The sequence below is a fragment of the Anolis sagrei genome, chromosome 4, assembly GCF_037176765.1.
Source record: "Anolis sagrei isolate rAnoSag1 chromosome 4, rAnoSag1.mat, whole genome shotgun sequence".
Lineage (NCBI taxonomy): Eukaryota > Metazoa > Chordata > Lepidosauria > Squamata > Dactyloidae > Anolis > Anolis sagrei.
This window is the reverse complement of record NC_090024.1, coordinates 246,890,713-246,917,112: the sequence shown is the minus strand read 5'-3', so window position 1 is coordinate 246,917,112 and position 26,400 is coordinate 246,890,713. Positions and strand designations below refer to the sequence as shown.

At 47.3% G+C, this 26,400-nt stretch overlaps 1 protein-coding gene across 1 annotated transcript; it reads right to left on the bottom strand.

Annotated features, from left to right (window-relative positions):
- Positions 1-8,651: 8,651 nt before the first annotated feature.
- Positions 8,652-21,989, bottom strand: LOC132772536 (lysophosphatidic acid receptor 6-like). Its single transcript, XM_067468313.1, has 2 exons — positions 21,829-21,989; positions 8,652-11,082 (listed from the first exon to the last, which is right to left on the bottom strand). The coding sequence occupies exons 1-2, from the start codon at positions 21,877-21,879 to the stop codon at positions 9,964-9,966; spliced, it is 1,170 nt and encodes a 389-aa protein (XP_067324414.1). The 5' UTR covers positions 21,880-21,989; the 3' UTR covers positions 8,652-9,963.
- Between the last annotated feature and the right edge of the window lie 4,411 nt (positions 21,990-26,400).

Genomic DNA, 26,400 nt, shown 5'->3' with positions numbered 1-26,400 from the left:
CAAGTCTATGAGTCTACGCCCTTGGAACAAGGACCAGGAGCCATGGGTTCAAATGACAGGAGATTCCAGGTAAACATTAGAAAGAACTTTCTGACTGTACAAACTGCAGATCCCAGTAAGGTGGCCTTCTGCAGCTGGTAATTTTGTCAGCACCGATTGTGTTTAAGTGCAGGCCAAGGTCTTGAGGCACTGCACCCAGTGTGCCAATCACCACTGGGACCACCTTGACTGGCTTGTGCCAGAGTATTATTGTTGTTGTTGTTGTTGTTGTTAGAAACACCACAAGATGAGTCCACAGCAGATGGTAATTTTGTCAGCACCGATTGTGTTTAAGTGCAGGCCAAGGTCTTGAGGCACTGCACTCAGTGTGCCGATCACCACTGGGACCACCTTGACTGGCTTGTGTCAGAGTCATTATTATTATTATTATTATTATTATTATTATTATTATAAACACCACAAGATGAGTCCACAGCAGATGGTAATTTTGTCTGCGCCGATTGTGTTTAAGTGCAGGCCAAGGTCTTGAGGCACTGCACCTAGTGTGCCAATCACCACTGGGACCACCTTGACTTTTGTCAGAGACATTATTATTATTATTATTATTATTATTATTATTATTATTAGAAACACCACAAGATGAGTCCACAGCAGATGGTAATTTTGTCTGCGCCGATTGTGTTTAAGTGCAGGCCAAGGTCTTGAGGCACTGCACCCAGTGTGCCGATCACCACTGGGACCACCTTGACTGGCTTGTGCCAGAGTCATTATTATTATTATTATTATTACTACTACTACTACTACTACTACTACTAGCCGTCCCCTGCCACATGGTGCTGTGGCCCACATGGGGGTTCTGTGTGGGAGGTTTGTGTGGGACATACATTGGATTGTTAGGTGTCTTGTGTCCAAATTTGGTGTCAATTCGTCCAGTGGTTTTTGAGTTCTGTTCATCGCACAAACGAACATCACATTTTTATTTAGATAGAGTAGCCAACCCCTGCCACGCGTTGCTGTGGCCCAATCTGTGTATATGTGCTTTGTGTGTGTATATATGCGTTTGTGTGTGTGTATATATTTGTGGATATATGTGTGTTTGTATACATGTGTGGGTAGGTGTATATATGTGTGTATATATTTGTCTATTTGTGTGTTTATATGTGTACATGCATATTGTGTATATGTGTGTGCTTGTCTATATGCATATTTGTGTGTATATGTATATGTGTGTATATATGTATGTGTGCATGTATATATGTATGTGTGTGTGTATTTGTGTGTGTGTGTGTATATATATGAATGTGTGCATGTGTAAGTATATGATTGTATATATGTATATGTATATGATTAGTATACGTATCTGCTAAGTATATGATTGTATGTGTATATGTATATATTGTGTATTTTTGGGGGGTTTTAAGTCTGTTCCACTGGGGTTTCGTGTGTGTGTGTGTGTGTGTGTGTGTGTGTGTTTAGGGGTGATGGATGCTCGGATTGTTAGGTGTATTGTATGTGTGCATGTATATATGTATATGTATGTATGTGTGTGTGTGTGTGTGTGTGTGTGTGTGTATGAATGTGTGCATGTGTATAAGTATATGACTGTATGTGTATATGTATATATTGTGTATTTTTGGGGGGTTTTAAGTCTGTTCCACTGGGGTTTCGTGTGTGTGTGTGTGTGTGTGTGTGTGTTTAGGGGTGATGGACACTCGGATTGTTAGGTGTATCGTATGTGTGCATGTATATATGTATATGTATTTATGTGTGTGTGTGTGTATGAATGTGTGCATGTGTATAAGTATATGACTTATGTGTATATGTATATATTGTGTGTTTTTGGGGGGTTTTAAGTCTGTTCCGCTGGGGTTTCGTCTGTGTGTGTGTATGTGTGTGTGTTTAGGGGTGATGGACATTCATTGGATTGTTAGGTGTATTGTATGTGTGCATGTATATATGTATATGTATGTGTGTGTATTTGTGTGTGTGTGTGTGTGTGAATGTGTGCATGTGTATAAGTATATGACTGTATGTGTATATGTATATATTGTGTATTTTTGGGGTTTTTTAAGTCTGTTCCGCTGGGGTTTTGTGTGTGTGTGTGTGTGTGTGTTTAGGGGTGATGGACACTCGTTGGATTGTTAGGAGTATTGTATGTGTGCATGTATATATGTATGTGTGTGTGTCTTTGTGTGTGTGTGTATGAATGTGTGCATGTGTATAAGTATATGACTGTATGTGTATATGTATATATTGTGTATTTTTGGAGGTTTTTAAGTCTGTTCCACTGGGGTTTCGTGTGTGTGTGTGTGTGTGTGTGTGTTTAGAGGTGATGGACACTCGTTGGATTGTTAGATGTATTGTATGTGTGCATGTATATATGTATATGTATGTGTGTGTGTATTTGTTTGTATATGTGTATAAGTCTATGATTGCATGTGTATATGTATATATTGCATATTTTTGAGGGGTTTTAAGTCTGTTCCGCTGGGGTTTTGTATGTGTGTGTGTGTGTTTAGGGGTGATGGACACTCGTTGGATTGTTAGGTGTATTGTATGTGTGCGTGTATATATGTATATGTATGTGTGTGTGTATATGTGTGTGCTTGTCTATATGCATATTTGTGTGTATATGTATATATGTATGTGTGCATGTATATATGTATATGTATGTGTGTGTGTATTTGTGTGTGTGTGTGTATGAATGTGTGCATGTGTATAAGTATATGACTTATGTGTATATGTATATATTGTGTATTTTTGGGGAGTTTTAAGTCTGTTCCGCTGGGGTTTCGTGTGTGTGTGTGTGTGTGTGTGTGTTTAGGGGTGATGGACACTCGTTGGATTGTTAGGTGTATATCTCACTGTATGTGTATATGTATATATTGTGTATTGTGGGGGGTTTTCAAGTCTGTTCCGCTGGGGTTTCGTGTGTGTGTGTGTGTTTAGGAGTGATGGACACTTGTTGGATTGTTAGGTGTATTGTAGGTGTGCATGTATATATGTATATGTATGTGTGTGTATATGTATATGAATATGTGTGTATATGTATATATGTATGTGTGCATGTATATATGTATATGTGTGTGTATATGTATATATGTATGTGTGCATGTATATATGTATATGTATATGCGTGTATATGTATATATGTGTGCATGTATATATGTATATGTATGTGTGTATATGTATATATGTATGTGTGCATGTATATATGTATATATGTGTGTGTGTATATGTATATATGTATGTGTGCATCTATATATGTATATGTATTGTGTGTGTATTTGTGTGTGTGTGTGTGAATGTGTGCATGTGTATAAGTATATGATTGTATGTGTATATGTATATATTGTGTATTTTTGGGTTTTTTTAAGTCTGTTCCGCTGGGGTTTTGTGTGTGTGTGTGTTTAGGGGTGATGGAGACTCGTTGGATTGTTAGGTGTCTTGTGTCCAAATTTGTTGTCAATTCGTCTAATGGTTTTTGAGTTGTGTTAATCCCACAAACGAACACTGCATTTTTATGTATATAGATTACTAGTAAGTACCAGCAATGTTAGTGATAAAGGACCAAGCAGAAGAGGTATCTGAGGCCAGGCACCTGCTGGGCGATGTTTGCTTGGGAGAGATAACGACGAACACAGTGAAGCAAACAGCAATAAGATTAGGTTTTGCGCAATACCTTTTCCACTGAGTTGCCAAAAGAAAACATGACCCTAAAAGGCTTAATTTAACTCACTCAAGATTATTTCACGCAAATAGCTTTCCCTTGAGACCTTTTAGCTTGTGCATTATTCAGATCTAACCAATGCTTTCGATGGGTGGACTTGTCGGCATGCCTTCTATGCATGGCCATTCTAGAATTTATTGGTCAATGTAAGTTTATTGGTCAATGTAAGTATAGTAACTAAGAAAGCAGGAAATAGTTCTTCTGGACTGCTTTGGTATGTAACGTTTGTACAGAATCAATACATTTGGAAGCAGCAAGGATGAGTGTATGTCTGCACCATCCACTGATGTTCACGCACTATGAGTAGCAATGAGAAAGTTTGCAGCAGAAAACTTTCTTTCTACAGAGGGACCCCCAAACGCAGCAGTATTGCCCAAACACAAATCAAGGAACATGAAAGGCACTGCAACTTTCAGAGAAGTCAGCCATAGCAGAGCACCTGATGAACCAGCCTGGACACAGCATAGTATTTGAGAACACAGAAATGCTGGACCACTCTCACAACCACCATGTCAGGCTACACAGAGAAGCCATGGAAATCCACAAGAGGCATGTGGACAAGTTCAACAGAAAGGAGGAAACCATGAAAATGAACACAATCTGGCTACCAGTATTAAAAAACTCTAAAATTACAACAGCAAAACAGCAGAGAGGAAACAATCAGGCACATCTAATCACCTCTCAACAAAAGATTGCCCCAGGCACTGCCAGGCCATCAAATGCTAATCAAGGTGGTCAGTTGAAATATTCCCACCTAGCTCCAGCAGACAAGAGTCCTTTGTCCCACCCTGGTCATTCCACTGATATATAAACCCTTTTTCCTATTTCCAACAGACCTCACTACCTCTGAGGATGCTTGCCATAGATGCAGGCGAAACGTCAGGAGAGAATGCCTCTAGAATATGGCCATATAGCCTGAAAAAACCTACAACAACCCAGTGATTCCGGCCATGAAAGCCTTCGACAATACAATGAGCCACTTTTTTAATAACACATGATGTCTTCGACACCTAAGCAAACTCAACAACCTGATAATAATGTCAACAGCGGCATACAAATGCAGAGGCAACCAGGAAGCCCACCCCTCTTTTGGCAATCTGATCGAATTGGCTTGGTCTTGAGTCCACAATTTTCCCCAAAGCAGGCACTGAAGGCAGCTCGGTACAAATAGAGAGGAGCAAGTTGGCCCGTGCCTGGTGTAAAACCAGTCCAGTCATACTGGACACGAACTGGGAAACACCCCAGAAAGGCTGTCTTGGCACGGTTTCAGTCAATGTAGCTGCATCGCTGGCTGTCTTGTGTTTCCTGTCTTTCTTTATTTATCTTTGTACTTATTCTTCTAAAATCAATATTTCTGAGATCAAGGAACGCCTGATTGTCGCTGGCTTGGTTTAAAAATGGCACCTTTATTTATTTATTCTCACCCCGACTCAGGGAACTCAGGGTGGAACACAGCATATACACGGCAAACATTCAATACCTAGATTCACATGCAATACATAAACATTCAATACCTAGATTCACATGCAATACATAAACATTTAAAAAAATATTATCAAAATATTAAAATACACCATTTAAAACCATCCTAGAATCATAGAATCAAAGAGTTGGAAGAGACCTCCTGGGCCATCATCCAGTCCAACCCCAATCTGCCAAGAAGCAGGAATATTGCATTCAAATCACCCCTGACAGATGGCCATCCAGCCTCTGTTTAAAAGCTTCCAAAGAAGGAGCCTCCTAGTCATCAGCATCAAATCTAATTGGCCTGGTCAACTTTCCTATTGCTGATTTATTGACCATCCTTCTAAAGGACAGTAGGGAGGGAGCCAACCTGATCTCACCAGGAAGGGAGTTCCATAGCTGGGGAGCAATCACCGAGAAGGCCATGTCTCTCGTGCCTGTGACAATGGCGAGATGGAAAGCAGGGCCTCCCCGGAGGATCTTAATCTCCGCGATGGTTCATAGGGAGAAATGCGTTTGGACAGGTAATTTGGACCGGGGCCATTTAGGGTTTTATAGGCCAAAGCCAGCACTTTGGATTGTGCCCGGTAGCAAACAGGCAGCCAGAAGAGCTGGCGCAACAGAGGAGTTGTGTGCTCCCTGTATGCCACCCCAGTTATTACCCTGGCTGCCTCTCATTGGACTATTTGAAGCTTCCGAGCAGTCTTCGAAGGCAGCCCCATGTAGAGAGCATTGCAGTAGTCTATCCTAACTAACTAACATGGGAGTTGTATGCTCCCTGTATGGCGAACGGCTGCCTATTGTAGGACTATTTGAAGCTTCCGAGCAGTCTTCAAAGGCAGCCCCATGTAGAGTGCCTTGCAGTAGTCTATCCTAGATGTAATGAGAGTGTGGACCACCGTGGCCAAGTCTGACTTCCCAAGGTACGGACGCAGTTTAAGAGAGGTTGAGGTGACAGGTGGGCACACAAGAGCCGGACCACAGTTTGTCTTGTCCAGGGCCAGCCTCACCATCTCCATCTTTGGCCTGGGTGCTCCTTTAGAGCAAGAGGGACTTCTTTGGGATTAGACTAATTTTCAATGGTAAGCAAACAGTATTTTGGCACCCCCTCCCCCCCACAACCAATCACTGATATATATTTTCTGTTTGTCATTGTTGGGGTTCAGCCTGATCCTGATCTGTGTGAACCGGATTCTCTGATAGTTTTTCCAACTGAGCAAGCTCTCCCTGCCAGTGTGGAATCTGTTGTTGATGCTGAGGTCAGAGGTGAGGAAAGTGAAACTGAACAGCTGGAGGAAATGTTTTGGAAGCTAGCCATGATATCTCTCCACCTGGGGTTTTTAATGAGGACCGAAGAGAACAGATAGTTAGAGACAGAAATGTTTCACAGTTTCTACGAAGGTCAAATCGTTTACAGGAGAGACAGGCCCAGGCTTCAAAGTCAAGGGGAGTTTCAAAGAATATCTTCTTTGGTTTAAGGGGCCTCCTGCCGGGTGTCTCTTTAGATCAATCAACGTTTGAGACTGTGGCTGTGCCTTGGCAGAATTCCTTTGTTCCATGGCCGGTAATCCCAGAGGCTTCTAGTTTTCAAGTTCATGGTTAGCGAGAGGCTAACAGGTTCCTGGTTCTTGTATTGTGGCTTTTGGAATTTTGCTCAAGTTCAGAGATTCTAGTGACTGCTGTTTTTCTATTGGGGCTTTTTGACTTTGGATTTACCTTTCTTTTGTAACCAATTTTTCATCAATAAACAAGGATTGTTTTTCCTACAGTGCAGTGTGGTGGATTTAATCTTATGGTCTCGTTTCTTGATCTAGGATGCAACAGTCATGGGAGTTCTGTGTGCCATATTTGGTTCAATTCCATCATTGGTGGAGTTCAGAATGCTCTTTGATTGTAGGTGAACTATACATCCCAGTAACTACAACTCGCATATGTCAAGGTCTATTTTCCCCCAAGAGCGCCCCTGGGCAAAACCAACTCTACTGCAAGTGCTTACTTTGCGTAATGGTTGAGCCGCCCCTGGGTCCTTGGTGCATGCACTATCCCGCCCGTCGCAAAGCTGAACCCACACTCTCCCTGCATTTGTCCATATGTAAATAGGGATGGGGAGGCCTCCTTTGAGAAAGGGTCACACTTCCGTGGTGCTCATTGTCACTTTGCTGCGTTCCCCGTCATCAGGTCCAGAAGCACTCTTTCTGCAACACTGGACAGTGCAACGGAGGAGAAAGCTATGCTCAAGGGGGTGGCCGGGGAGAGGTGGATGTATTTATTTATTTATTTATTTTAAAGTTTTGCATACCGACCTTCTCACCTCTCTTGAGGGACTCAGACTGGTTTCCAACCATAATATCACATACAGTTAATAAAAACATAATAATTACACTATTAATTGCTGTTTTAATGTTTACACTAAAACATTAAAACAGCAATTGCATTCAATAACTACAATGGTCAGTCGTCACACTAACTGGTTGTTCATCATCCTCCATCCATATCTGGCTCACTCATCAAATGCCTGTCTCCATAACCAAGTCTTCACCTGTTTCCTAAATGTCAGGATAGACGGGGCGGTTTTGATCTCCAGTGGGAGAGAGTTCCAGAGTCGCGGGGCCACCACCGAGAAGGCTCTGTCCCTCGTCCCCACCAGACGCACTTGTGAAGCCGGTGGGACCGAGAGCAGGGCCTCTCCCGACGAGCTTAATAATCTTGATGGTTCATAGGGGAGAATACGTTCGGAGAGGTAAACAGGGCCGGACTCATTTAGGGCTTTATAGGTTAACACCAGCACTTTGAATTTTGCTCGGAAACTGATCGGCAGCCAGTGTAGCTGGTGTAACAGCGGAGTAGTATGCTCCCTGTACCCAGCACCCGTTAGTAGTCTGGCTGCCGAGCGTTGGGCTAGGTGCAGCTTCCGGGCAGTCTTCAGAGGCAACCCCACGTAGAGAGCATTGCAGTAGTCTAAACGGGATGTAACCAAAGCGTGGACCACCATGGCCAAGTCAGACTTCTCAAGGTACGGGCGCAGCTGGCGCACTAGTTGTGCGAAAGCTCCCCTGACCACCGCTGAAACCTGTGATTCCAGGCTCAGCGATGAGTCTAGGATCACTCCCAAGCTGCGAACCTGCGCCTTCAGGGGGAGTGTGACCCCGTCCAGCACAGGCTGTAACCCTATGCCCTGTTCGGCCTTTCGACTGACCAGGAGTACCTCTGTCTTGTCTGGAGTTAGTTTCAATCTGTTGTCCCTCATTCAGTCCATCACAGTGGCCAAGCACCAGTTCAGGACCTGAACAGCCTTCTTAGTAGCAGGTGGAAAGGTATTCCCCTTCCCGTCACTGCCCTGGGCCTGGGGTGGTGCTTTCTCCAGTGGACGAGGTGGTGGTCTTGCTGGTGGTCAAGGCCTGCAGCCAGAGTGGCCGGGGGAGCCTCTCGGAGGGGCAGCACCCGCACCCGGAGCCACAGGGCCACAAGCCAGACCGCCGGGAGAAGCGCTCGGCCGTGAAGTAGTAGACCAGGGGGTCGAGGCAGGCGTTGAGGCTGGTGAGGGCCATGGTGACCCGCTGGGAGGCGTAGAGGTGGACATACCCCCTTTCCCATCACTGCCCTGAGGAGAGGTGGATGTACCCCCTTTCCCATCACTGCCCTGGGGAGAGGTGGATGTACCTGTTGCATCCCAGTTCAAGAAACAAGACCATAAGATTAAATCCACCACACTGGACTGTAGGAAAAGTAATCCTTGTTTATTGATGAAAAATTGGTTACAAAAGAAAGGTAAATGCAGAGTAAAAAAGCCACAGAAAAACACAGTAGTCAATAAGATCTCTGAACTTGAGCAAAACTTCAAAAGCCACAAAACAATAACCAGGAGTCTGTTAGCCTTTTACTAACCATGAACTTGGAAACTAGAAGCCTCTGGGATTACTGGCCATGGAACACAGGAATTCTGCCAAGGCACAGCCACAGTCCCGAACGTTGCTTGACCTAAAGAAGCACCCGGCAAGGATGCTCTTAAACCAAAGAAGCTATTCTTAGAAACGCCCCTTGACTTTTCTGTTTGGGCCTCTTTCTGCTGAAAACGCTGTGACCTTCGTACAGACTGGGAAACAAATCTTTCTCTCACTATCTGTTCTCTTCGGACCTCATTATCAAGCCCAGGTGGGAAGATATCACAGCTAACTTCCAAAACATTCTCTTCTAACTGCTGGGTTTCGTTTTCATTCCCACTGACCTCTGCATCAACAACAGATTCCACACTATCATAGTCAGGGAGAGTTTGCTCAGTTTGAAAAACTATCAGAGAATCCTGTTCACACAGATCAGGATCAGACTGAACCCCAACAGTACCCCCTTTCCCATCACTGCCCTGGGGAGAGGTGGACATACCTTTCCCATCACTGCCCTGGGGAGAGGTGGACGTACCCCCTTTCCCATCACTGCCCTGGGCCTGGGGTGGTGCTTTCCCCAGTGGACGAGGTGGTGGTCTTGTTGGTGGTCAGGGCTTACAGCCAGAGTAGCCGGGGGAGCCTATCGGAGGGGCAGTAGCCACACCTGGAGCCACAGGGCCACCAGACGGACCGCCGGGAGAAGCGCTCGGCCGCGAAGTAGTAGACCAGGGGGTCGAGGCAGGCGTTGAGGCTGGTGAGGGCCATGATGACCCGCTGGGCGGTGTAGAGGTGGACGTACCCCCTTTCCCATCAAAGCCCTGAGGAGAGGTGGACGTACCCCCTTTCCCATCACTGCCCTGGGGAGAGGTGGACGTACCCCCTTTCCCATCACTGCCCTGGGCCTGGGGTGGTGCTTTCCCCAGTGGACGAGGTGGTGGTCTTGCTGGTGGTCAAGGCCTGCAGCCAGAATGGCCGGGGGAGCCTCTCGGAGGAGCAGCACCCGCACCCGGAGCCACAGGGCCACCAGCTGGACCGCCGGGAAAAGCGCTCGGCCGCGAAGTAGTAGACCAGGGGGTCGAGGCAAGCATTGAGGCTGGTGAGGGCCATGGTGACCCGCCGGGCGGCGTAGGTACCACGCAGGAGCGGGCAGCCACCCACGAGACCCACACGGCTCAACGTGTGGACCAGCTGCACCAGGTGGTAGGGGGCAAAGCAGACCAAGAAGACCCCCAGCACCACCAGCACCGTGCGCAGGGCCTTGCGCCTTGCGGTCCGGGAGCCGGCTCCTGTTCCCACAGTCGGGGGAGCCAGAAGTCGGCAAGCGATAAGCGGGTAGCAGATGATAATGAGGACGAGGGGCAGCAGGAAGCCCACCACGGCTGCAAAGAGGCTGACGCTGGAGATGCGGCCCTTCCAGGAGCTGGAGGAGAAGTTCTCCAGGCAGGCAATGTGGCCGTTGGGGAAGGCGCTGGTCAGCGGGCCCCGCAGCGCCAAGAAGAGCACGGCGGCGACCAAGATTGCCCAGACGACCAGGACGGCCACGAGGCGGAGGCGGGAGCTGCGCAGGCGGAGGTGGAGCAGCGGGTGCACCACGGCCAGGTAGCGCTCCAGGCAGATGAGGGCCAGGAAGAGGGAGCTGCCGTAGAGGTTGGCGAAGAAGAGCCCACCGATGACCTTGCACAGCGCCTCCCCGAAGACCCAGTCGTTGTACAGTGCGTGGTAAGCCACGCGGAAGGGCAGCGTCAGCACGAAGAGCAGGTCCAGCACGGCCAGGTTCACCAGGAAGACGTTGGCCGGTGCCGTGGCTGACTTGGTGCGCAGGAAGTAGCTCAGGACAAAGAGGTTCCCCACCAGGCCCAGCACGAACACCAGGCTGTAGACCACCGGGAAGAGCACGAACTGGAAGTCGGCGCTCTCCGCACAGCTCAAGCTGCTGTTGCTGCTGCCGCTGTCATTGCCAGGGGTGCCAGAAAGAGGCGGCAGAGAGAAGGTCCACGGTTGCAGCATCTGGAAGTGGGAAGGAAAGACTGTGTCATCAGGGGGCGCCCCTTTTAGGGGGGTTTCCCAAGCTTAACCTGGTGGTAATTAAAAATATGCGCAGACTGCCCCCTAGTGACTGATTTTAGGATTTACATGAGGCTGTCATTCCCGGGGTGCCAGAAGGAGGCGGCAGAGAGAAGGTCCATGGTTGTAGCATGTGGAAATGGGAAAGAAAGGCTGTGTCATCAGGGGACGCCCCTTTTTGGGGGGCTTCCCAAGCTTAACCTGGTGGTAATGAAAAATATGTGCCGTTTGCCCCCTAGTGACTGATTTTAGGATTTACATGAGGTTGTCATTCCCAGGGGTGCCAGAAGGAGGCGGCAGAGAGAAGGTCCACGGTTGTAGCATCTATTAGTGGGAAGGAAAGACTGTGTCATCAGGGGACACCCCTATTAGGGGGGTTTCCCAAGCTTAACCTGGTGGTAATTAAAAATATGTGCAGTTTGCCCCCTAGTGACTGATTTTAGGATTTACACAAGGCTGTTATTCCCAGGGGTGCCAGAAGGAGGCAGCAGAGAGAAGATCCATGGTTGCAGCATCTATAAGTGAGAAGGAAAGGCTGTGTTTTGGGGTTGCCCCTTTTTTGGGGGGGGGGGTTCCCAAGCTTAACCTGGCAGTAATGAAAATGTATGCAGTTTGCCCCCTAGTGACTGTTTTTGGGATTTACATGAATCTAGGAAGGGGGAAAAGAAGAAGAGCCTCAAAGAGGCTCCTTATGAAAATCGGGTTGGAGTAAGCTCCCGACCATTTGTCTAGCTTGCTGTCGATCTTCGCAGCCTGAAAGCCAGTTGCATCTATCAAGTAGGAAAGTTAGATACTGCTAATGCGGGGAGGCTAATTTAACTAATTTATGACACCATAAAAATCTCCAGCAGAATGCAAAAGAATGAGGAAGTACTCCATCAGTGTCAGAAGTGGACAGACATACATTGGGTTGTTAAGTGTCTTGTGTCCATATTTCATGTCAATTCGTCATAGTTTTCTTAGATCTACAGAGACACTCGCTGGAACACCCCAGCAAGCGAGAGTCCAAAAGTGGCAGGCCCAAACCCAGCACCTCAACTCATGGGTGATACCAGATGAGAGACTCCCCCCTGGGCACTCAGAAGACTGGGCGACTTGGAAGGCGCTGAACAGACTGCGCTCTGGCACCACGAGATGCAGAGCCAACCTCAAGAAATGGGGCCACAAAGTGGAATCCTCAACATGCGAGTGTGGAGAAGAGCAAACCACTGGCCACCTGCTGCAATGCAACCTGAGCCCTGCCATATGATGCACAATGGAGGACCTCCTTGCGGCAACACCATGACCCCGAGCGCGGCGGGGGCCCCCGCCTTCACATTGGTGTGAGCCGCAGCGGAGAGTTCCGCAGTTCCCGGGCCAAGCTTTTGGGACCAACAGATGAAATGCGCCCCGGCAGCCAGCTCAAAGGCCGGGAATGCTTGCAGTTTCTCCCAGCCTTCCCCTTCCCTTTACTTTGTATCTTTCCCCTAATAAAGTACTTGAAACTTGCAACTTTTTATCTTTCCGCATGTTACTTTTGTATCCTTTCTTGACTCAAACCAAATAACATTGCAATAAACCCTCTTTTTGGGCTCCGGAGAGCCGTGAGCCCGCGGGAGGCGCCTTCGGGTGCCCCCCGGACCCCGAATCTGCGTTCGCCTAGACCACGGATACGGAAACCGCCATTTCAGACCCCCCTATCCGCGAAAACACCTAAGATGGCGGATCGCCGCCGTTCCAATTTTATATTTTTCTACAACTAATTCTAAGACTAACTGTCATTTCCTTTTCTTCGTTTTGGGCTCCTTCACCCGGGGAAAAATTAGTTTTGTTTTAAGTATTTTATCTTGCAGAGAAACAGCTGATTGTCAATTTGGCTGGGTTTTCCGCTTCTCCGCGGCAGTGCTCGCTCCCCATTGATTCCAGCAGCCTGGGACCCACGGCGATCGCCCGTAGGAGCCCCGGAGACGGGGCCAGGCATGGGTCCCGGGCCCCGACTGGGGAGATATAGTTTCCCAAAGGACATTACCCCACCATTCACCGTTTGGAAATCCTCTTCGGACTCTTTTGCCCTCACTTACTGACTTTCTGCCTTATTGTCTTGGACTATTTACACGAACCTTAGAAGGCCTGGAAGGGCAAACAGCCTCAGCCTACGTGTGCCTTCACCAAGAAGACTATGATTCCGACGAGAATGAAATACATTTATCATTATTATTATTATTGTCTTTAATAAACTTTGCTGGGATGGGGATGGGAATTCAATCATGAAATGTATGAAGTGTATGAAGCATATAAAATGTGTATAGTGGATATCATATAAAATGTACCCTGACTCCCCTCCCCACCTTTTCCCTCTGAACTTCGCCCCAAAAGGGAATGTGACCTAAGGTTACTGTTAAGAGGAAATCCTTTGTCCTCTAAGAAAACCAGTCCATATTTACATCTGCATGGGCCCATGATTGATCCCATCTCAAAGCTTATTTTCAGAGCAGACAATGAGATAAGAGATGGGTCAACAGAAACTCGGGATAGAAAGATTGATTAACTCAACTTTTGGTATTCGTTGATCTCCTTTGTCTACAAGGCCCCTTGTTTACAAAGTTTTGAGGTCCGAATGCCATCAACAGCTCCTTTTCATATTTCCTCTCAAATCCAATCACCAGACCAGGAAACTCTTTGTTTCTCCTGTCTGCCACCCCGCCGATAAGAACAAAGGCTCAGAAACAGCTGGCGGATGCCCCCTGGGCACTCCGCTTCCCCTGAGCTGTCAAACTTCGTCCCGCCTCCTGGCCTCTGATTGGACCATCTTCAGAGGCGCTAGGAAGGCACCGATTGGCCCCCTGGATGCGGCAGCGCTCGCTGGTTGGTCGAGAGGCGGGACATGCAGCCAAGCCTCCTCCCAGCTGTTCCAGGGCCAGCCAATCAGGGCAAAGCCGGCTGACGGAGGGCGGGCGGGATTTTCAAACTGATTTTCCTTTGTTCTGACTGTATAAAAATGCCGGAAAATCCTTATGCTGTATGCTTGTATGTGGATGATCACTGCAATCGCATCCTTTTCAGCTGAATCGCAGAAATAAACGCTTCGGTCACTGAACCTCTTCAGCCTCTGGTGAGATTAATTTTTAATATTTTTGCGCTTTGGATTGGCTTTCGCTGGCTGCTCACCGAGGTCACAAGACCCCTTTAGCGGTCTTCAGGGATCTCCCCTGCTGGGAGAGCCCCACAAAAGAGCTCGATATCAACCAGAGGCACTCCAAGGGGCCAGATACTGGTCAAAGGACATTTAACCAAATACCAAATTTGCAAAACCTGTGTGTTTTTTTTTCCTTTTTCTTTTTAATCTGTGTGTTTGTTTTGCTCTGTTAGAATTGTGATACAATGGTTGCTGATGACACGATAAATAAATGTCAATTCGTCCAGTGGTTTTTGAGTTCTGTTAAACCCACAAACGAACACTACATTTTTATTTCTATAGATCTGGGAAGTGGAATAATAGGATAACTGAGTTGGAAGAGACCACATGGGCTATCCAGTCCAACCTCCTTCTGTCATGCAGGAAATGCACAATTAAAGCCCTCCCGACAGATGACCTCTGTTTCAAAGCCTCCCAAGAAGGAGCTTCCTCCACTCTCCCAGGCAGGGAGTTCCACGGTCAAAGAGCTCTATTTACAGTCAGGAAGTTCTTCCTAATCTTCGAGTGGGATCTCCTTCCCTGTACTTTGAACCCACGGCTGCATTGCGTCCCAGTCTCCAGGGCAGCGGAAAAGAAGCCCGCTCCCTCTTCCTTATGGCATCTTCTCAAATATTTAAACATGCCTCTCATATTGACACTCCTCCACCTTCTCTTCGGCAGGGTAAGCACAGACCCAGCTGTTCAAGCCACTCCTCGGAGGGACTCCTTCATAGGCTTTGATTCTTTTAATTGCCCTCTAGCTTGCTGTCGACCTTTGCAAGACGGTTGCATCTTTCAAGTAGGGAATTTAGGTACCACTTATATGGGCGGAGTAAGCTCCTGACCATTTGTCTAGCTTGCTGTCAACCTTTGCAGCCAGAAAGATGGTTGCATCTTTCAAGTAGGGAATTTAGGTACCACTTATATGGGCGGAGTAAGCTCCTGACCATCTGTCTAGCTTGCTGTCGACCTTTGCAGCCCGAAAGACGGTTACATCTTTCAAGTAGGAAATTTAAGTAACACTTATATGGGCGGAGTAAACTCCTGACCATTTGTCTAGCTTGCTGTCAACCTTTGCAGCCCGAAAGACAGTTGCATCTTTCAAGTAGGAAATTTAGGTACCACTTATATGGGCGGAGTAAGCTCCTGACCATTTGTCTAGCTTGCTGTCGACCTTTGCAGCCCGAAAGACAGTTGCATCTTTCAAGTAGGAAATTTAGGTACCACTTATATGGGCAGAGTAAGCTCCTGGCCATTTGTCTAGCTTGCTGTCAACCTTTGCAGCCAGAAAGATGGTTGCATCTTTCAAGTAGGGAATTTAGGTACCACTTATATGGGCGGAGTAAGCTCCTGACCATCTGTCTAGCTTGCTGTCGACCTTTGCAGCCCGAAAGACGGTTACATCTTTCAAGTAGGAAATTTAAGTAACACTTATATGGGCGGAGTAAACTCCTGACCATTTGTCTAGCTTGCTGTCGACCTTTGTAGCCAGAAAGACAGTTGCATCTTTCAAGTAGGGAATTTAGGTACCACTTATATGGGTGGAGTAAGCTCCTGACCATTTGTCTAGCTTGCTGTCAACCTTTGCAGCCCGAAAGACATCTTTCAAGTAGGGAATTTAGGTACCACTTATATGGCGGAGTAAGCTCCTGACCATTTGTCTAGCTTGCTGTCGACCTTTAGAGCCCGAAAGACGGTTGCATCTTTCAAGTAGGAAATTTAGGTACCACTTATATGGGCGGAGTAAGCTCCTGACCATTTGTCTAGCTTGCTGTCGACCTTTGCAGCCCGAAAGACGGTTGCATCTTTCAAGTAGATAATTTAGGTACCACTTATATGGGTGGAGTAAGCTCTTGACCATTTGTGTAGATTGCTGTCGACCTTTGCAGCCCAAAACACAGTTGCATCTTTCAAGTTGGAAATGTAGGTATTGCTTATATGAGGAGGCTAATTTAACTAATTTACGATGCCATAAAACTATCCAGCAGTGTGTAAAAGAATGAGGAAGTACTCCATCAGTGTCACAAGTGGACAGTGAAGCAACAGCTCCCCCGGTGGCCGGACTTTGAGCCTACCACGCTCTCTACGTGGGGTTGCCTCTGAAGACTGCCCGGAAGCTCCAACTAGTCCAACATGCGGCAGCCAGAATGCTAATAGGAGCAGGATACAGGGAGCATACTACTCCTCTGTTACACCAGCTCCACTGGCTGCCAGTCAGCTTCCGAGCACAATTCAAAGTGCTGGTGTTAACCTATAAAGCCCTAAACGACTCCAGCCCAGTTTACCTGTCCAAACGTATTCTCCCCTATGAACCATCTAGGTTGTTAAGATCTTCTGGAGGGGCCCTGCTCTCAATCCCACTAGCCTCACAGGTGCGTCTGGTGGGGACGAGGGACAGGGCCTTCTTGGTGGTGGCCCCTCGACTCTGGAACTCTCTCCCACTGGAGATCAGAACTGCCTCCTCCATTCTGTCGTTCAGAAAACGGTGAAAACCTGGCTATGGGGTTTGGCTTTCGACGAGTGAATCAATATTTCTGTGATCGGATGGATGACGATGAATGATGGGCAACGAATTCACTATGACCACTGACCATTGTTATAACGTTTTAATTGAATAGATTATATGACGTTTTTAATGATTGTTTTGTGATTTTATTGTTGGAAACCGGCCCGAGTCCCCCGATAGAGGGGAAAATACAAAATTGCTAAATAAAATAAATAATAAATACCCTCATAAAACCGGAAAGTTAAATAGCCTCTGTGTGTCTGTCTGCATATGTTGTGTGTCTATGAATGTTTGCCATGTATAAGAGACGCTAATGAGATACGTTTTATTGATGTTGCAATGATTGTATATTTATGCTATTGTTTTTGATTGTTTTAATTGTTTTACGATGTTTGAACATTGAACTTTTGCTACTGGAAACGGCTTCTGAGTCGCCCAAGGGCCGAGAAAAGCAGTATATAAATAGGGTGAGTAGGGAGTGAGTAGGGAGGAATATAATGTATTTATTATTATTTATTTACCGCTTTTGTATACCGCCTTTCTCAGCCAGAATATACATGCTTTAAATTAATTAATTAATTAATAGTGGTGCCCAGAATTGGATCCTGTTGTAGTAAGACCTGCTACTACTGGTGCAAACGGTGGGTTGGAGGCTAGAGGAGAGAAACGGGTTACTCGAGAGCCAGGCTCTGATGAGGAGTGTCAAAGGAAAAGGATCCGGGATATACTTATGGCCCCCACAGAGGAAGAATCCTTTGAGGGTTTCTCCGGGGGACGATGGGTCTCAGAGTGAAGAAGAGAGTACCGTGGTCTACTCACAGAGTAGAAAGAGAGTTAGTAGGGATCAGGAGTTGGACGGGGAACAATAAAGGAAGATAGGGAGAGCCAAGACTCCAGAGGACAGGAGCAGGATTCAAAACGATCTTGACAGATTAGAGAGATGGGCCAAAATTAACAAAATGAAGTTCAACAGTGACAAATGCAAGATACTCCACTTTGGCAAGAAAAACGAAATGCAAAGATACAGAATGGGGGACAATGAGGCCTGGCTCGAGAGCAGTACGTGTGAAAAGGTTATTTGAATGCAATATTCCTGCTTCTTGGCAGAATGGGGTTGTACTGGATGGCTCATGAGGTCTCTTCCAACTCTTTGATTCTATGATTCTATGATTCTATCCTATGATTCTAAGAGAGTACCATGGTCTACTCATAGAGTAGAAAAAGAGTTAGTAGGGATCAGGAGTTGGACGGGGAACAATAAAGGAAGATAGGGATAGCCAGTACTCCAGAGGACAGGAGCAGACTTCAAAACGATCTTGACAGATTAGAGAGATGATGGGCCAAAACTAACAAAATGAAGTTCAACGGGGACAAATGCAAGATACTCCACTTTGGCAGAAAAAACGAAATGCAAAGAGACAGAATGGGGGACGATGAGGCCTGGCTCGAGAGCAGGACGCGTGAAAAAGATCTTGGGAGTCCTCGTGGACAGCAAGTTGAACATGAGCCAACAATGTGATGTGGCGGCAAAAAAAGCCAATGGGACTTTGGCCTGCATCAAGAGGAGCGTAGTGTCTAGATCCAGGGAAGTCATGCTCCCCATGCTCTGTTCTGCTTTGGTTAGACCACACCTGGAATACTGTGTCCAATTCTGGGCACCACAATTCAAGAGAGATATTGACTCTAAGCTGGAATGTGTCCAGAGGAGGGCAACTCAAATGATCAAGGGTCTGGAGAACAAGCCCTATGAGGAGTGGCTTAAGGAGCTGGGCATGTTTAGCCTGAAGAAGAGAAGGCTGAGAGGAGATATGATGATGGCCACGTATAAATATATGAGAGGAAGCCACAAGGAGGAGGGAGCAGATCAGGCATCTGGAGAACAAGCCCTATGAGGAGCGGCTTAAGGAGCTGGGCATGTTTAGCCTGAAGAAGAGAAGGCTGAGAGGGGATATGATAGCCATGTATAAATATGTGAGAGGAAGCCACAGGGAGGAGGAGGGAGCAAGCTTGTTTTCTGCTTCCCTGGAGACTAGGACGCGGAACAATGGCTTCAAAGTACAAGAGAGGAGATTCCACCTGAACTTCCTGACTGTGAGAGCCGTTCAGCAGTGGAACTCTCTGCCCCGGAGTGTGGTGGAGGCTCCTTCTTTGGAGGCTTTGGAACAGAGGCCCGATGGCCATCTGCCAGGGGTGCTTTGAATGCAATATTCCTGCTTCTTGGCAGAATGGGGCTGGACTGGATGATGGCCCAGGAGGTCTCTTCCAACTCTTGGATTCTAGGATTCTATGATAAGATCCGAGAAATATTGACTGCCCCCACGGATGAAGAGTCCTTTGTGGGTTTTGCTGGGTCACAGAATGATGGGACTGGGGATGAGGCTGTGGATTGGACTTAAATGTTCGAGAGGTACAAGCGGCTTGTGGGGAACCAACATCCAGTGATACTTTCATGGGTTTTTCGGGTGGCGAGGAGTGGCAATCGGGGAACACTACAGAAACATGGGGAGACTAGGGGATGAATCCACCTCTGCCTCCTGAAGAATTCTGGGAGTTGTAGTTTAGTGAGGCTATTAAAGGCTCCTCTCTAAACTACAAACCCCAGAATTCTGCAGGAGTGTGATGAGGAGTGTGATGAGTGTGATGAGTCCTTCCTTCCTTCCTTCCTTCCTTCCTTCCTTCCTTCCTTCCTTCCTTCCTTCCTTCCTTCCTTCCTTCCTTCCTTCCTCCGTCGTTCCTTTTCCTTCTCTCTTTCCTCCCTCCTTTCCTCCTTTCCTTCTCACTGTCCTTCTTTCCTCCCTCCCTGCCTCCCTTTTCTCCTTCCTTCCTTCTTTCTTCCTTCCCTCTCTCCCTTCTCTCCATCTTTCTCTCCTTCCTTCCGTCTTTCCTTTTTTCTTTCCCACTTTCCTTCTCGCTTTCCTTCTTTCCTCCCTCCCTCCCTTCTCTTCTTCCTTCCTTCTATCTTTCCTTCTCTCCTGTCTCTCCTTCTTTCTCTCTTTCCTTCCTTTCTCCTTTCTCTTTCCTCCCTTCATTCCTTCTCTCCATCTTTCTCTCCTTCCCCCTTACTTTCATCTATCCTTTTTTCTTTCCCACTTTCCTCCCTTCCTTCCTTCTCTCCTTCCTTACCTCTTTCCTCCCTTCTTTCCTTCTCGCTTTCCTACCTCCCTCCCTCTCTCCCTTCTCTTCTTCCATCCTTCTATCTTTCCTTCTCTCCTGTTTCTCCTTCTTTCTTTCCTTCCGGCTCTCTTTCCTCCCTTCTTTCCTTCTCTCCATCTTTCTCTCCTTCCCCCTTCCTTCCGTCTATACTTTCTTCTTTCTCACTTTCCTCCTTCCCTCCCTTCCTTCCCTACTTCCTTATCTCTTTCCTCCCTTATTTCCTTCTTGCTTTCCTTCCTTCCCCCTCCCTCTTCTTCCTTCCTTCTTTCTTTCCTTCTCTCCTTTCTTCCTTCTCTCCTTCCTTCCTCCCTCCGTTGCTCCTTTTCCTTCTCTCTTTCCTCCCTCCCCCTTCTTTCCTTCTCGCTTTCCTCCCTCCCTCCTTTCTCTCCTTTCTTCTTTCCTTCCCTCCCTCTCTCCCTTCCTTCTCTCCTCCATTCACTCGTTCCTTCCATCTCACTTTCCTCCCTCTCTCCCTTCTCCCTTTCCTTCTTTCCTCCCTCCCTGCCTCTGTCTCTCCCTCGCTTCCTTTTCTCCATTTTCCCTCCCTCCCTCCCTTCTCTCCTTCTTTCACTCCTTCCTCCTTCCCTTCCTTCCTCCCTCCCTCCCTTCCCTCCTTCCTTATCTCTTTCCTCCCTTCTTTCCTTCTTGCTTTCCTTCTTTCCTCCCTTCCTCTCTTCTTCCTTCCTTCTCTTTTCTCCCTCCCTTCTCGCCTTCTTTCTCTCCTTCCTTCCTTCTCTCTTTCCTTCCTTCTCTCCTCCCTCCCTCCTTTCTCTCCTTCCTTCTCTCCATTGTTCTCTCCTTCCCTCCTTCCTTCCGTCTTTCCTTTCTTCTTTCTCACTTTCCTCCCTCCCTCCCTTCCTTCTCTCCTTCCCTTCTTCCTTATCTCTTTCCTCCCTTCTTTCCTTCTCGCTTTCCTTCTTTCTTCCCTCCCTCCCTTCTCTCCTTCTTTCACTCCTTCCTTCCTTCCTTCCTTCCTTCCTTCTCACTTTCCTCCCTCTCGCCCTTCTTTCCTTCTCGCTTTCCTTCTTTCCTCCCTTCCTTCTCTTCTTCTTTCTTTTCTTCTCTCTTTCCTCCCTCTCTCCTTCTTTCTTCCTTCCCTCTCTCCTTTCTCTCCATCGTTCTCTCCTTCCATCTTTCCTTTTTTCTTTCTCACTTTCCTCCCTCTCTCCTTTCCTTCTTGCTTTCCTCCCTCCCTTCTTTCTTTCCTTCCCTCATTCCTTATCTGTTTCCTCCCTTTTTCCTTCTCGCTTTCCTTCTTACCTCCCTTCTCTTCTTCCTTCCTCCTTTCCTTCCTTCCTTCTCTCTTTCCTCCCTCCCTCCTCTCCTTTCTCTCCTTCCTTCCTTTTCTGTTTCCTTCCTTCCTTCTCTCTTTTCTTCTTTCCTTCCTTCTCTCCTTCCTCCATCCCTTCTTTCCCTCCTTCCTTCCTCCCTCCTTCCCTCCCCTCCTTCTTTCTCTCCTTCCTTCCTTCCTTTTCTGTCTCCTTCCTTCTCTTTCTTTCCTTCCTTCCTTCATTCCTCCCTTCCTTCTTTCCTCCCACGCTCCCTTCTTTCTCTCCTTCTTTCTCTCCTTCCTTCCTTTTCTGTCTCCTTCCTTCTCTCTTTCTTTCCTTCCTTCCTTCATTCCTCCCTTCCTTCTTTCCTCCCACCCTCCCTTCTTTCTCTCCTTCCTTTTCTCCTTCCTTCCTTCCTTCCTTCCTTCCTTCTCTCTTTCCTCCCTCCCTTCTCTCCTTCTTCCTCTTCTTCCTTCCTTTTCTGTTTCCTTCCTTCTCTCTTTCCTCCCTTCCTCCCTTCCTTCTTTCTCTCCTTCTTTCTCTCCTCCTTTCCCTCCTTCCCTCCCTCCTTCCCTTCCTTCCTGTCCCGTCCTGGGGAGACTCACGCGGGATGTCCCGGGGAGAGGGGAGGGCTGGGCGGGGGGCTGCCTCTCCATTCGTCCTGAGGCTCAGCCTGGACCTCTCCTTCTCTCCTTCTCTCTCTGGTCTCGGGTCCCTTCCTCCGTGGGTTGTGCCACTCGGGAAGGAAGCAGGACTCCCAGCAGCAGGCAGAGGGACCGCAAGAAAGAAAGAAGGAAGGAAAGAAAGAAGGAAAGAAGGAAAGAAAGAAAAGAGGAAGGGGGCGGCGGGGAATCCCCGGAGGGAGGGCTCTCTCGTGGGGTGTCAGCAGGTGCCTGGCAGGCAGCCCCCTCCCTCTCCCCACGCGGGGCATTCCGGAAAGTGGGGCGGGGCTGGCCAAGGTTGAGCAACAGAGGGAGATCCCTGCCACCCCCCCCTCCCCACACACACACTCCCTGCTCGCCTTCCTTCCTCTTTCCCTCCTTCTCTCCTTCAGCCCCAGGTTGAGGAACCACTGGTCTAGAAGCATTCTCTCCTGACGTTTCGCCTCCATCTATGGCAAGCATCCTCAGAGGTAGTGAAGTCTGTTGGAAGTAGGAAAAAGGAGTTTATATATCTGTGGAATGGCCAGGGTGGGACAAAGGACTCTTGTCTGCTGGAGCTAGGTGGGAATGTTTCAACTATATGGCCATGGTCTAGAGGCATTCTCTCCTGACGTTTCGCATGCATCTATGGCAAGCATCCTCAGAGGTTGTGAAGTCTGTTGGAAGTAGGAAAAAAGGGGTTTATATATCTGTGGAATGGCCAGGGTGGGACAAAGGACTCTTGTCTGCCGGAGCTAGGTGGGAATATTTCAACTATATGGCCATGGTCTAGAGGCATTCTCTCCTGACATTTCGCCTCCATCTATGGCAAGCATCCTCAGAGGTAGTGAGGTCTGTTGGAAGTAGGAAAAAGGAGTTTATATATCTGTGGAATGGCCAGGGTGGGACAAAGGACTCTTGTCTGCTGGAGCTACGTGGGAATGTTTCAACTATATGGCCATGGTCTAGAGGCATTCTCTCCTGACGTTTCGCCTGCATCTATGGCAAGCATCCTCAGAGGTAGTGAGGTCTGTTGGAACTAGGAAAATTGGGTTTATATATCTGTGGAATAATGGCCAGGGTGGGTCAAAGGACTCTTGTCTGCTGGAGCTACGTGGGAATGTTTCATCTATATGGCCATGGTCTAGAGGCATTCTCTCCTGACATTTCACCTGCATCTATGGCAAGCATCCTCAGAGGTAGTGAGTAGGGCTGGTCAATTCGTTTCGTTAATTCGTAATTCGTTAAAAAATTCGTTAATTTTTGAATTACGAAACGATTACAAAACTTATTTTTAAACCTGGAAGTGTTTTTAAATATCGAAACGGCAGGCGCCAAAAGATTTTGTATTTCCGTCCATTTCGGAAATACGTAAGATGGCCGCCTGGCTTGCTGGGAGCTCTCCTCTCTCGGTGCCGGCTGAGCAAGCGAGAGGGCGAGCGAGAGGGCGAGCGAGAGGGCAAGCGAGAGGGCGAGCGGCGAGCGAGAGGGCGAGCGAGAGGGCGAACGGCGAGCGAGAGCGGCGAGCGAGAGGGCGAGCGGCGAGCGAGAGGGCGAGCGAGAGGGAGAGGGCGAGTGGCGAGCGAGAGGGCGAGTGAGAGGGCGAGCGAGAGGGCGAGAGGGAGGTCTCCTTCTCTTTCTTTCATTGGCTCAATGCTGTAGCATCCTGGGAGTTGTAGGTTGGCAGCCTGGGAAAAAGAGCCCCTCCTGGAAGGAACCCATCCTAGCGAGAGGGCGAGCGGCGAGCGAGCGGCGAGCGAGAGGGCCCGCCAGAGTGAGTGCCTGCCTTCCCTCAATAATAATTTCTCCTCCCTATTCTACTAAATTAATAATTAAATTTAAAAAATATTGAAAAAATATTGAAAAAAAAAAGGGCGCCATCTTTACAAAACGTCTGGCGGGGACGAGGGAGAGGGCCTTCTCGGTGGTGGCCCCCCGGCTGTGGAACACTCTCCCTGCAGACATCAGACAGGCGCCCTCCCTCATGTCCTTCCGAAAAAGCCTCAAGACATGGCTGTTCGAGAAGGCATTTAATTAAGTGCTATAACAATGTGGTAAAGATGACTGGAATGGAACAAGGAATATGAGATTGGTTATGATTCCACTATGAGACGAAGCGGATTTTTAGTGTAGCTTTGTAATTGTTGTGTAGTTTATATGTTGTTGTAATTGCCTCTTTGTAAATTGTCTTTTATGTGTGTGTACACCGCCATGAGTCGCCCTATAGGGCTGAGAATGGCGGTTAATAAATGCATCAAATAAATAAATAAATAAATAAATATTTACGAAATTTCGTAAATACCGAACTTTTTTTTTGGAAAATTTTGTAATTATTTTAAATATCGAAACAAAAAAACACCCAAATTACAAATCGATTTTAGAAACAAATTTTTGCGTTGTTACCCAGGCCTAGTAGTGAGGTCTGTTGGAACTAGGAAAAAGGAGTTTATATATCTGTGGAATGGCCAGGGTGGGACAAAGGACTCTTGTCTGCTGGAGCTAGGGGTGAAGGTTTCAACTGACCACCTGGATTAGCCCTGAAAATGAACAAACAAAATCTGGCTACCAGTATTAAAAAACTCTAAAATTACAACAGCACGACAACACAGAGGAAACAAACAAGGACATCTAATAACCTCTCAACAAAAGTTTGCTCTAGGCACTGTCAGGCCATCAAATGCTAATCAAGGTGGTCAGACAATCGTATAGCAGGTTGTTGTAGGTTTTTTCGGGCTATATGGCCATGGTCTAGAGCAGTGGTTCTCAACCTGGGGTCCCAGATGTTTTTGGCCTACAACTCCCAGAAATCCCAGCCAATTTACCAGCTGTTAGGATTTCTGGGAGTTGAAGGCTAAAAACATCTGGGGACCCCAGGTTGAGAACCACTGGTCTAGAGGCATTCTCTCCTGACATTTCGCCTGCATCTATGGCAAGCATCATCAGAGGTAGTGAGGTCTGTTGGAACTAGGAAAAAGGGTTTATATATCTGTGGAATAACCAGGGTGGGACAAAGAACTCTTTGTCTGCTGGAGCTAGGTGTGAATGTTTTAACTGACCACCTTCATTAGCATTTGATGGCCTGGCAGTGCCTGGAGCAAACTTTTGCTGAGAGGTGATTAGATGTCCTTGTTTGAACCAACCTGGACACAGCATATTATTTGAGAACACAGAAATGCTGGACCACTCTCACAACCAGCATGTCAGGCTACACAGAGAAGCCATTGAAATCCACAAAAAGCATGTGGACAATTTCAACAGAAAGGAAGAGACCATGAAAATGAACAAAATCTGGCTACCAGTATTAAAAAACTCTAAAATCACAACAGCACAACAACAGAGAGGAAACAAACAAGGACATCTAATCACCTCTCAACAAAAGATTGCCCCAGGCACTGCCAAGTCATTATATGCTAATCAAGTTGGTCAGTTGAAACATTCATACCTAGCTCCAGCAGACAAGAGTCCTTTGTCCCACCCTGGTCTTTCCACAGATATATAAACCCTTTTTCCTAGTTCCAACAGACCTCACTCCCTCTGAGGATGCGTGCCATAGATGCAGGCGAAACGTCAGGAGAAAATGCCTCTAGAACATGGCCCTATAGCCCGAAGAAACCTACAATAACCCAGTTATTCTGGCCATGAAAGCCTTTAACAATACATTATTATTATTATTATTATTATTACTGCATGGAGCGCCTTTACCTTCACCCCAAGGCAGTATTTATTGATCTACTCACATTTGCATGTTTTCAAACTCCGGGTTAGCAGAAGCTGGGGCTAACAGCAGGAGCTCACCCCTGTTATTTCACTCATCTCTCCATTATCTCACCTCATTCAGCTCTCCATTGGAGGACTGTATCTTCCTGCCTGGCAGAAGAGGGCTGGACTAGATGGCCTACAAATAATAATAATAATAATAATTATTATTATTATTATTATTATTACTGCATGGAGCACCCTTACCTTCCCACCAAAGCAGTACCTATTGATCTACTCACATTTGCATGTTTTCAAACTCTGGGTTAGCAGAAGCTGGGGCTAACAGAAGCAGGCTGGACTCGATGGCCTTTGGGGTCCCCTTCCAACGATGTGGCTCTGTGCTCCCAGTCCTTCCCTTCAGTCCCTTTTTAACTGAAAGGCTGCTCTGCTGGACCCCAAGCCTTCAGGGCCAGGCCTCCCAAGGGTCTGGCTAGCTGCACCCAGGGCCGGATTGAACCTTGTGGTTAGGCATGTTTAGGCATACAGCCCCTTTGGCTAGGGAGCCCCTCTTTCCTGCATCATATATATAGCGTAAAGGTTTCCCCTGACATTAAGTCCAATCGAATCTGACTCTGGGACTCTGGTGCTCATCTCCATTTCTTCAAGCAAAAAGTGAGTGCTAGAAACAAAATCATACGAAAGCTGACTGGCACAACCTGGGGATCACAACCAGACACAGTGAAGACATCTGCCCTTGCACTGTGCTACTCTGCTGCTGAGTATGCATGCCCAGTGTGGAACACATCTCACCACGCTAAAACAGGGGATGTGGCTCTG